Source organism: Panthera uncia, chromosome B4, assembly GCF_023721935.1.
Source record: "Panthera uncia isolate 11264 chromosome B4, Puncia_PCG_1.0, whole genome shotgun sequence".
Lineage (NCBI taxonomy): Eukaryota > Metazoa > Chordata > Mammalia > Carnivora > Felidae > Panthera > Panthera uncia.
The window spans coordinates 126086074-126098739 of NC_064809.1; the positions used below are offsets into that span (position 1 = coordinate 126086074).

Consider the following 12666-nt stretch of genomic DNA (forward strand, 5'->3'; position numbering starts at 1 on the left):
ACCTGCTATTAGAAAAAGAAAAAAGATATACAAACAAAAAGTGGGGGGAGTGAGTGTGTGTGTGTGTGTGTGTGTACATAGGATACATTATGAAAATGAGGCCGTGCACATGGAAAATAACAATCCTCTTCTGCTGGGAGAGAGCATGAACCCCGTCATCCCTGGGGGCAGGTCAGCAAACCCTCTGCCGGGGGGCTTTTCAGTGGTCTTCTCGAAATTGTTTCCCTTAGTGGTTTTTTTATTCTCATCTCTTCCCACGCTGGCTTTATTTTCTGTGCTGTTGTTTATTTATACAAGTAATCCATGTATATTATAGGAAAAAAAGAAGGTTAAAAAATGTACTTATAATTCTACCCTCTCATCATCCAGTATTAACCACCATTAACGTTTTGATAGATATGCAATGACAGAGAGAAAAACTAAGAGGGATTTTTTTGTTCTTGCAAATACGGAGGCGGATGGTGCAAGCCAAAAGTGCTCTTACATTTTATTTTTGAAAAAGAGCTGTTGTGTTTCTACAGAGATTCACAACAGACCTTGGAGAAAAGGAAATATTTGATTGATTCGCGCTTTGACGGATGAGTAGGAGTTCACTAGGCAAACGAAGAAGACTGGCATTCCAGGCAGAGGGAGCAGTGAGACGAAGCACCTGGAGACTAAAAGGGCACGGCCAGTGTGTGGAGTCTAGAAATGATCAGGTGGGAGTGAAATCATGGAAATAGGGATTGGGGAGAAAGCAGATGATTCTGGAAAGGGAGAACGTGAAGAGCCTTGAATGCCGTGCCAAGGAGTTTGCCTTATATGCTGTGGGCACAAGGGAACTATAGGAAGTCCACGACCAGACTGGACAGAAAAGACCAGCCCAGGTCTGCCCTGCACCCCTCCCGTCATGTCCACGATGGGTTTCCAGCTCGCAAGAGAGCTCCAAAGGGTGCCCCTCATCTCCTCTATGCCCCCCCGCATCCATTGTCTTAGGAAGACAAGGACAGGGCCCATTTCCGGAGACTTCCGGGCAGTGGCAAAGCCCCCCAGGGTCTTTAGCTGAGCAGCCAGGGCCAATTAGCAGACCGCAGAGAAGGAGCAATCAGGGGAGGGAGCCGAGCGCAGAGGAACATCGGTTGATAATTAGGTGGCCTAATCACCTGTGTAAATTGTGTATTTCGTATGATCGATGTGCTAAACGGCTCAGGTTTAATTAAGTTCTGCTGACTCGTTCTCTTTGAAGACCCACTGAAGTGTGATTCACAGCGCACACAATTAATAACAGGGAGAGGAGCAACTCAAAAGGAGGAGGCAGTCCCCTCCACCTTCCTCTACCCTCTCCCCGCCCACCCCCTGCCCTGCCCCGGTGCCCTTGGCCAGCCGCAGTGGGTGGGCTACACAGTGGCACCAGACTCTGAGGCATCTCTGCCAAAATGCTGCCAGGGGCTCAAGGATTTTCTCACTCCCAATCCAGTGCTCCTGGGAAAGAGGACCCAGCACCCCCATCATCCTCACTGAGGGGTTGCCCAGGACATCCCAGCCCTTCCTGATGATCAAGAGGTTTATGCAGTACATGGGCCACATCCACACTGAGCTCCTATTTCCAGCTTCCTGTTTAATGAAGTTCCTTCTTTTAAAAAAAATTTTTTTTAAGTTTATTTACTTATTTTGAGAGAGACAGAGGCAGTGCGAGTGGGATAGGGACAGAGAGAGAGGGAGACAGAGAATCCCAAGCTGGCTGTGCACTGTCAGCACTGAGCCAGATGTGGGACTCGAAGTCACAAACCGTGAGATCATGACCTGGGCTGAAGTTGGACACTTAACCAACTAAACCAGGCTGTCTCTTTCTCTCTCTCCCTCTCTCTCTCTCTCTCTCTCTCAACTAAATAAAGGCTAAAATTTTTTTTAAATAAATAAATAAAAATAAAATAGCCACATGGAGATAGTAGCTACCATATTGAACGGTGCAGATCTAAGCAGCTAAACTTTTAACAAAGTCTCGCCTCTGATCCAAATCTTATTTCCCTGATGCCAGGTCCAAGTTTGTCTTTCTCTCCCCAACCTACTCTTCTGGTCGGGTCTCACGAATTAGATATCAGGGAGCCCCATTCACTGGGAGTGATCTGAGCTCCAGGACCCCTCTGACCTTACCGTTCCTTTTTACAGCCCTCCAATTTGAGGCCATTAAGTCTCGAATAACGTCCCAAGAAGGTCTGGGGGAATATCAGTGTTGACTATTTGCACCCCAAGAACCCACAGTCAGTCTTGGGGGGAAAGCTTTGGCACTCTCAGTCCTGAAGGCTGGTGGATTCGGGGCCCAGCCTCCATCTCCCCACCAGTATGGATTTGTGGCATGTCTGTTTATTTCCTGGAGAAGTGATTACAGCCATTGGACATACACACCCATTCATCATCATCACCATCACCATTACCATCATCACCACCATCATCATCATCACCACCATCATCATCATCACCATCATCACCATCATCATCATCACCATCATCATCACCATCACCATTACCATCATCACCACCATCATCATCATCACCACCATCATCATCATCACCATCATCACCATCATCATCATCACCATCATCATCACCATCACCATCATCATCACCATCATCACCATCATCATCATCATCATCACCATCATCATCACCACCATCATCACCACCATTATCACCACCATCATCACCACCATCATCACCATCATCATTATCAACATCATTATCATTATCTCTCAGAGACAAACATCTATCCTGAGCTAATTCAAAAAATTCAATTCAATTGAAAAAAATTAGCTCTGGATACAAAAACAAATTTTTCTAACTGGCCGGTAATTTGCCAGGCAGCCCCCTCTCCACCAAGTCAGAGGGCATTTATCATGCAGAGAAGAGGTAGATCCTTTCCTTCTTCACTCCACCTCCAAATTATGCCCTCCAGTCCTGCCCAAAATAGGGAAAAGCCATATGTATCTTAACAGTTGTTCCCTTAGTTCCACAAATGGAAGTGCTGAAAATATTATTCTATTAAGGAGTGTTCTTAGTCATGAGCCCCTGTTTGCCTGAGTTTCCTTCTGGGGAGAAAGGAGGAGGTGGCTTCTTATTGTCATTGTCTGCATCTGTTCCTAACCCTCTGTTCTCTGTGGCACCTGTTTCCCCAAGTTCTGGTTCTGCACCCTCTGTCTAGAATCCTCCCTTCTAGACTCCCAGAAGGATGCCAACTCCATACTGTCCTGGATGCCAAAGTTTGCGCAGGCAACCTGGAATCTTCCATCCTGTGAATTGTTTTTTGCAATGCCCTTTAGAGCTGCACAGCATCACTATCACCTAAGATGCTGACCTCATGAAGGAATGAATATGATACTGTGAGCATGGCTTGTCCACTTTTGCACTCCTGCAGACAGGCCCCCGGTGCCTCCACGATACTAGGCACAGAGGGGATATTCAGTAAGATTCAGCAATGATTGCCACTGGCCATCTCTCTCTCTGCATCAATTCTGATTGGATGCAGCTCTATCCCTTAAACACTACTGGCTCTAAATGTAGAATTAATCTCTCTTTTAAATTTTTTTTTTTTTAATTTTTTTTTCAACGTTTTTTTATTTATTTTTGGGACAGAGAGAGACAGAGCATGAACGGGGGAGGGGCAGAGAGAGAGGGAGACACAGAATCGGAAACAGGCTCCAGGCTCCAAGCCATCAGCCCAGAGCCTGACGCGGGGCTCGAACTCACAGACCGCGAGATCGTGACCTGGCTGAAGTCGGACGCCCAACCGACTGCGCCACCCAGGCGCCCCTCTTTTAAATTTTTTAAAAGAAAGTAGGCTTGGGGAGGGAAAGGGGCTAGAGAAGGAGAGAGATCAGGTCCGATCAGGTGGTTAGTAATTAGTAGCTAGAGCTTGCTTAGCGGGTGATAGTGTTTGAGACCTCGTTGTCTGCGATTCCCAAGAAGCTCCCAAGTCAGTAAAATGAGTTAAAGTCCTTTGAGGGTGATTATCAACAAGCTGAAGGGATAAGAGAGAGGGGTGAGACCAAAGGCAGACTATGAGATGCCATTTCTACAACAGAAGCACCTGGGCCTGGTTAATCCCAGAGATGTAGAAACAGCTTCAGCCAATAGAGTTGGCATCCGCAGAAATCTCTCCCCTCGGGCCCTCACCTTCCACCAAGCAAATTGGTCCCCCAGGCCAGCCCGAGGCAAGGTGTTATAAGCCACCCGGCCTCCACATGAAGGGAAAGAGAATTACAGATTGTCAGGGTGGATTTGGCCTGCCCTCCTCCTCCATTCCACAGATGGGGAGACTGAGGCCCAGAGAGGAAATAAACTGTGGCCCAAGTTATAGAGTTCAGGAACAGAGCTCAGGTCTCCCGACATCCAGTTCAGTGGGTTTCCTTCTAGCAAATGATAACAGGACGAATAACACACACACACACACACACACACACACACGCTTCAGTTGTTAAACCATCACAAGTGAAAATCCACTCCTCACCCAGGGTCTGCTCCAATTCCTCATCTGTGGCGGTTTTACCTCTTATTTGGACAGAAAAAGAAAGTGAACTGGGTGGGAGAAAGGAGGCCTCTGCAGGATTTCAGATCCCCACCCTCCTTTTGCATCGTCCCATCTGACCTGCGACATCAGCCATCAGCCCCCAAAAGCGGAGGGGATTTGGAGAGGCGGTTTGTACCTTTCCTACAATTCCTAAAATTATATCACGTGGACTTTGTCCCAAGTAAAGCCAGAATCGCAGCCCTAGTCTCAGACATGCGTGGTCAGGAAGACAAAGCCTCTGCCACCTGGTTCGGCCCTGCCTCCACCATCTGTGACCCTCACCCCAGTCTGGAGGTACAGGGAAGGCTTCCGGTGGACGATCTTCCTTACTCGTCTCGCTTCCCCGGCCCTTCTCCAGAACAGCTGTCCCAAAGCCCTTGGCCATCCCTCCCAGCCTAACCCTCACTCCCTCATTCTCTGCTGGCGACCTGACTTCCTGCCATCCGGCCCTGGACCACTCGCTCCAGCACCCGATCGCCCTCGCCTGTGTAGTGAGCGTCTCGAACCAGTCTGTCCCGCAGCTGCCCCATCCACCACCCCTTCATAGCCCTCTCTCGCTCCGCCTCAATTTCTCCTTCTTGGACTTCAGACATGCTCCAGGCTGCTCTCTGAAACTTCTCCCCAGCCTCCCTTCTCCCCTTCTAGCACCTTCTCGAGCCATAAATTCTTCTACTCACTGTCTCCTCTTTTTCCCAACCACTCACATCTCCATCCACTTTAATTCAACATGTATTTGTCAGAGTCTCCACGAAGCCTCAGGCACCACACTGGGTGTGTTTGGGGGCAATGCCAACATGGCTTCTCTTTCCTTGGCTTCTGCCGTAGTAATTCTACCCAGGTGGTCTTCCTGTGGTCCTCGACGTCCTCCCAAACACCAGACTCAGAACCACATGCCACAAATCCACCTCGGAACAAGGGAGGCTAAAATACATGCATGCACGCAGGCCAAGGGCAGGGTCCAGCACCACACCTGGCACACAATAGGTGTTCAATAAACATACTGATATTTTCTGGCTTTTCTTCCTCTTCATCCTCTCTGGTTTTTAATTTTTTAATTTCAATGACCACTCCTTTCTTTCTAAGCCTCTCTTCTACCATGTTTTCTTGGGCACTGCTTGTGTCTGAGCTTCCTCTGGCTCAGGTCAGTTTCCCCAAAAAGCAGGCTTTTGGGGAGATTTGCTGGAGAACATTTACTGGGGCTTCTCATGATGTTATTGTGTACTTTTTATCTTGGGGGTTTGGGGGGGTTGTTTTGTTTTTAATTTTTTTAATGTATATTTATTTCTGAGAGAGAGACAGACAGAGTGTAAGCAGGGGAGGGCAGAGAGAGACGGAGACACAGAATCTGAAGCAGACTCCAGGCTCTGAGCTGTTAGCACAGAGCCTGATTCAGGGCTTGAACCCACAGACCATGAGATCATGACCTGAACCAAAATCAGACGCTTAACCAAATGAGCCACCCAGGTGCCCCTGGACACATTTTTTGAATAGCCAATAGACATCTCAAAGGTAACAGGTCCAAGTAGAATGCCTGATTCCCATCACACACACATGCTCAGGCCTGGCTCCACAGACGTGGGTGAGACCAGTGCAGTTGTCCAGGGTACTGCACACAGACAGAGGAGGCCTGGCACACGGGGCTTAATGCTTATGGTCATCTTGAAAGTCTTCATCATTTTACGTGTCAATCTGTTTTGTAAGTGAAGTTCAGTGGGACCACGGAGCGTGCACTAAGGCCCTCGAGCCTTGACTCAGCCCTCGATGTCCCTCTTACAGACCACCTGTTTCTTCATCCTTAGCCAATGACAACTGCCTCCTCTATCCTATGCAGTTCCAGGGATGCGAGGGCTGTCAGGGTATGGATCGCAGAAGGGTCAAGGTCAGGTGCATGCACCCAGGTGCCAAGTCAAAGGGCCCTGGGTCCCTGTGAGGATCCACACTCACCCTATTAGTATCCTTGTGTTCAAGAGAGCCTGACCTTAAACAGCAAATTAGAGGGATGCCTGGGTGGCTCAGTCGATTGGGCATCCAACTTCAGCTCAGGTCACAATCTCGCTGTTCGTGAATTCGAGCCCCGCATCGGGCTCTGTGCTGACAGCTCGGAGCCTGGAGCCTGCTTCGGATTCTGTGTCTCCCTCTCTCTCTGCCCCTCCCCTGCTCATGCTCTGTCTCTCTCTGTCTCTCAATAATGAATAAACGTTTAAAAAAAATTTTAATAAAAATAAATAAATAAATAAATAAATAAATAAATCGGCAAATTAGGGGGGAAAAAAACAAGCAAACAACAACCACCACCACATGACAGATCAAGAAAGAGACTGCAGAAGAAAGGAAATAGCTTTTTTCCTGCTTTTTGAACAAGAGAACCCACATTTTCATTTTTCGTTAGGCCCCACAAATGCTGTAGCCAGCCCTGAGTGGACTTGAGGCCAGACTGTTTGGACAATTGGATTGGAAACAGGTTATAAGGGACTAACGGCTGTGGAGTTCAGTCTTTATTTTCTAGACCAAGGCTGGCAAGGTTTTCCTGTAAAGGGCCAGACAGTAACTATTTTAGGCTTTGCAGACCATATGGTCTCTGTTGCAACTACTCAAGGCTGCTTGCAAAAGCAGCCATAGACAATGCATAAAGCAATGGGAGGTCTGTGTTCCAATAAAACTTTATTTACAAAAACAAACAGTGGGCCAGATTTGACACTCAAGCTATAGTTTTCCACGCCCTGCTGTAGACAAGGACACATCATTGAAGGCATCTGAGCAACAAAAAGGATGATCAGAGGAGTTTCTAGAAAGTTATCTTGACCTCACTGCTCAGGATGGATTTGGAGAGGTCAACCTAGGGGCAGGATCTCTAGGAAAGAGAACACTGTAGGGGCGCCTGGGTGGTTCAGTGGATCAAGCGTCTGACTTCAGCTCAGGTCATGATCTCGCAGTTTGTGAGTTCAAGCCCCGTGTCAGGCTCCGTGCTGACAGCTCGGGGCCTGGAGCCTGCTTCTGATTCTGCGTCTCTCTCTCTCTCTCTCTCTCTCTCTCTCTGCCCCTCCCCCGTTCATGCTCTGTCTCTCTCTCTCTCTCTCTCTCTCTCAAAAATAAATAAACATTAGAAAAGAGAGAGAGAGAACACTGTAAAACTCCAGGCAGAGGAGCCAGTGGCCAAGACTCTGCAATGGACAGCAGGGGCTGAAAGAGTGACACCAGGCAACACAAAAGCCTCACCAGGGTGCTAACCCTAAGATCGCTAACCCAGCTTGAACCCTCTCCCATCCAGAGGAAAGAAAGAGCAAGCGGAGAGTCCGAACCACCTTCACCACCGAGCAGCTGCACGAGCTGGAGAAGATCTTTCACTTCACCCACTACCCAGACGTCCACATCCGCAACCAGCTGGCAGCCAGGATCAAACTCCCAGAAGCTCGGGTGCAGGTACAGCTGTCCCCATCCTCAGCCTCCAGCCTCAATGCCTTGGGGGCCATGGGTGAGACCCCATGTATCATGGACCCACCGGGGCTGGCCCATCTGAAATTCTGCATTGCCTTTATCCCTTGGATACAGTCACATTTGCCAAATAGTACTTCCAGGAAATGAGGTCACCGCAGTTACAAGATGGTTTCCCTCTTTGAGGGGTGGAAATGGAGCGAGGTGGCATCAGTGGTGGCCACCGATATCTGCTTCCACGTCTTCCCTCTCCTTTTGGCTGTAGCTCCAGAACATCACTCACCAGGAGGCCTCATTCCCAAAATAGACAATCTAGACCAGTGGTCATCAAACTTTTCCTGTAAAAGGCCAGATGGTAATTATGTTGGGCTTTGTGGGGCCATAGAGTCACTGTCTAAAACTTCGTTGACGAACTCTACAATCTGAATTTCGTATAATCCGCATGTGTCACAAACATGTTTCTTCTTTTTATCTTTTTTTCCCAACAACTTAAGAGCGTGAAAGCCATTCTTAGCTCACGGGCCATGCAAAAGCAGGTAGGAAGGCCAGATTGATCCTTCAGGCCTTAGTTTGCTAACCCTTGACTAGACCACACGGGTATCACTGTGAAGGCAGCACAGAGAGAAGTGGTCCAAGACCTGGTTTAAGTCCAACTGCCTAGGGGCACCGGGGAGGCTCAGTCGGTTAAGCGTCTGAGTCTTGGTCTCCGCTCAGACTCAGGTCATAATCTCATGGTTTGTGAGTTCAAGCCCTGCCTAGGACTCAGCACTGTCAGTGCAGAGTCTGCTTGGCATTCTCTCCCTCTCTCTCTCTCTCTCTCTCTCTCTCTCCCTCTTTCTCTGGCCCTCCACTGCTTGTACTCTCTCTCTCTCTCTCTCTCTCAAAATAAATAAATAAACTTATTAAAAAATTTTTAGAAATAAATGCCAACTGCCTAATCTAGAATCTGTCATTTCTTCACCTCGGAGTGTCCGTGGCTCCTTCTGTGGTTGCAGATACAGTAGCCCCTTGTCACTCAGCAGGGTGTGTCCACCCTCTTTGGACACCCCCAGTTTTGCAAGCGCCACTCTAGCAAATCCAAATCCAGTTGTTACGCTGTTGGCTCGCTCTACTCTGCATCACTTTTTTTTTATTTTGAATGGACTCGTTCCAAATTCAAAATCTGAGTCAGGGCCCAGATCAACAGTTTACTCTCAATTTTATCCCAACAGACTTTTCTCCTGGCTAAGGACCACCCCCATTCTAGACTTCTCCCTTTTTCCTCCCATTTAGAATCGGTCACCAGCTAAGTGGATTTAGCCACCCCCCCACCCCACAACTGCCATAAAGCCCGGAATTCAGGGGCTGTCTCAGCAGAATGGCCAAGTACAAATGCCCACGTGTCAGGGGCAGTCAGTGTCCTTGTGAATACGGGGAGCTGCTGATAGTCAATCTACAGATGCCGAGGGGCCCACAGGGGTGGCAAGCTGATGGTCTGCCGGCAGGAAACAGCCCACAGATGAGTTTTATTTGATCTGCACAGTGTTTTACATCTCAACGCTTTCACATAAAAACCGAGATTTCTGCCTTAGATATTGGCCTGGGCCTGTAATGCCCAGCCTCACATTTCTACAGGGTGACCATGGGCTAAAGCTGAGGAGCCACACCCTTTAGGCCCCGTTGGCCACAGACCCCACCTCTCCCAGCCACATGGCATCCAGCTGCTTTCCGGGCGCACGAGACCCCCGCCCCGCAGGAACTGAAGGTTGTGATCCCCGGGCCCCTCTTAGAGGGCAGACCTCCAGGGCCAAGGAAATCCTGAAGCCATGGAGCTTTCTAGACTGTGAAGTGCCAGTTACGGTTTTTAGGGAGGTACTTGCTGCTTATCTCTGTCCTCTCTCTCTCCTATCCCAGATCTGGTTCCAGAACCAGCGCGCTAAGTGGAGGAAGCAGAAGTCCGGCAGCCCTGGGGCCCCGAAGCAGCTAAATGAGGCCGGCTTGGCCCTGACCACGTACCTGGACGTGGTGGTGAGTGGCTAAGGCACCAAGGGGGCGCTGGGGAGTGGGGGGCATTGTCTGCAAACATCCCACCCAGACCCAGAAGTGAGAACCCCAAGGGGTGGAGGGGGGTGGCTCTGTCTACAGTAAAGAGTGCAAAGGGGGACCAGCGCCTGGGTGGCTCAGTCAGTTAAGCAACTGACTTCAGCTCAGGTCATGATCTTGCAGGTGGTGGGTTCAAACCCCGCATCGGGGGCTATGCTGACAGCTCAGGGCCTGGAGCCTGCTTTGGATTCTGTGTCTCCCTCTCTCTCTCTCTCTGCCCCTCCTCTGCTCACGCTCTGCCTCTCAAGAATAAATAAATATTTTTTTAAAAATTTTTTAAAGAGTACAAGGGGAACTCTTCCAGAGACAGCGTGGCCAAGAATGTCCCAGAGGTCTGTGTGACCTGGGACAAGTCACTGCCCGTCTCTGTCCCCATGTCCTCAACCACTGAGTGACAATCCCAGTGCCTCTCCTTCCTCCGGGGACTGGCTTGTATTATTGTGTAGAACTTCACAGTTCAAGAAACAGGCAGGGAGTAAGGGGGCAGTGCACGGACATTGAGCAGGAAGGCTGTGGAGTCAGACTGCACGGGTTCAAATCTTAGCCTCTGCACTTAGCAACAGCATGGCCTAGAAGAGTCACTTCGCCTCTCGGAGAAAATAGTAGTTCAATGAGGGTGAAATTACTGAGACGTGAAAAGCCTCGGCACCTGGGCCGTGTGCCCCGAGTATGAGCTGTCCGTGGAGCCCGCACACCTTGGAGTGTGTACCAGATGCCGAACAGCGGGGAGCCAGCAGGACACAAAATAGTGGTTAGAGGTCTGTGCGTGCCCACAGTGACACTGCAAGGAAGGATTTATTTATCCACTTTCTGCTAATGCAGAAACTGGGCACTGAGAAGCAAAGTGACTTTTTTCACATCAAGTGATTCCTGTAAATGCCAGGATTAGGAACCAGATCTCCCGGCCCCCAGGGCACACGTTTCTCCCCAAGACGGTCCCCTGCCTGCCCTGAGCTGCCCAAGTCCTGGGGAAAAGGTCGGGAAGTGGAGGGTGAAGCCTCTGGTGAAGCTTAGGACTCACTTCTCTCTCCTGACCTTCCCCTTTCGACAGGGCCCCATGAGGTCGCCCTCTGCTCTGCCCAGGCTGGCTCCTCCCATGGGGTGTTATCCACCGGCTCCAGGCCGGCCGGCGTCTGCGTGGTTCCCTGGCCAGACCACCCTCCTCCCGTGCCACCTGTGGGAGACACAGCCTCTCCCAGGCCCTCTCATCCAGCACACCTGCTTCCCTGCACTGTGCTTCCTTCCACCTGCCAACCCCAAATGGGGCAGCCCCTGTGCCACGTCGACGTAGGGACCAAGAAACCTCTCTCCAGTGGTGCCGCTCTCCTCTCCAGGTGAAGACATCTGGCAGGAGGGGGCCCAGGCCCCTGGGGGGCCTTCCCTGAGCACGCCCCATGGAAGGTTGCGTCGGACTCCATGGCAAGATGACCAATACGGGAGCTCTCGCCTCTGCTCCCAAGGTTGCCCTCCTGGCTCAGAAGACAGAGGCCGTGGGAGATTCCGAGATGAGCTCTGGAACAAGGAGAGCATCTGCTTGTGCTTCGTCTCCTCTAACTCACTCTGTGACCTCCAGCTGGTTACTCACCCCCTCTGGACCTCATCTATAACATGAGGCAGTTGGACAAGAAGACTTTCGAGGGTCCTTCTGGCTCCTCCTGTGGTGAGGTTGAGCCGTCGTGAGAATAGAGGCATACAGCAGGCCAAGGGGGAGGTGTTTGTTCATTCATTCATGACACACTTATTGAGCACCTACTGAGTTCTCCACAAACAGAACTGGATCTATCTAGACGCGAACAACTGAGGCTCTGCCCCTGGGAGCTCAGTCCAGGTTGGCCAAAGAGATTGTGCTTCCCCGGCAAAGCAGGGCATGCACTCAGTGACCTTGCAGTTGGCCCATGCCCAGCAAATTCTGTACGGCTTTGATGTGAATGTACGAAGTGGGAGAGAAATGCAGGGGAAGGTTGTTGTTGTTGTTGTTGTTGTTGTTAATTTAAAATAGAATTGAGTGTCTTTGGTTATTCTGCTGGACCGGGGAGGAATGTTGTACTTCCGGTCTGAATAAAGAATACGGCAGTAAGCTCTTTGCAGAGTCTATGTCCCAGGACTAGCTTAAGGGACCCAGCTGGAAGGCCAGCCTCGCTCCGTTGTGATGAGCCTGCGGACTCTGTTGTTTCCTTGCAGGGAGACCTTGGGCAAATGACGTGCCCTGTCAGAGCCTCAGTTTTCACATCTCTAAAACGGAGACAGTAAGCCCCACCTGGCCTACCTCAAAGAGCAATCGGGAGGCTCTGAAATAGAGTGGAAGTGCTTTGCCAAGTGTGAGGGCTGGGCCTCCTATGGGTGATGGTGTTGTCCCCCAATCCCATCAGGAAAGGGGCTGCTTGGGTCTCAGACCTGGAGTTTGCCATTCCGACTCACAGAGAGGCCACCCCCCGTCCCCGAGCTTCCCTTGGGCCCAAGTACTGCTGAGACATGCCTTGCTGTGGGGGCACAGGGCCTGCTCCTCCTAGCTGGACAGACTGGACTGACCTTTGTGCACAGATCAGAAGTTTGGATAATCTGCCCCAAATGACAGAACCTCTGCACTCTGCCCGGGTCCCTGATGCACC

At 50.3% G+C, this 12666-nt stretch overlaps 1 protein-coding gene across 1 annotated transcript in view; it reads left to right on the forward strand.

Moving 5' to 3' along the window:
* Positions 1 to 12098, forward strand: part of ISX (intestine specific homeobox) — a 22293-nt gene extending 10195 nt beyond the window's left edge. Inside the window, exons 3-5 of the mRNA XM_049626723.1 lie at positions 7812 to 7963; positions 9869 to 9982; positions 11109 to 12098. Of these exons, the coding sequence (XP_049482680.1) occupies positions 7812 to 7963; positions 9869 to 9982; positions 11109 to 11348 (506 nt within the window). The 3' untranslated portion in view covers positions 11349 to 12098. The remainder of the gene's footprint in view (positions 1 to 7811; positions 7964 to 9868; positions 9983 to 11108) is intronic.
* Positions 12099 to 12666: the final 568 nt, after the last annotated feature.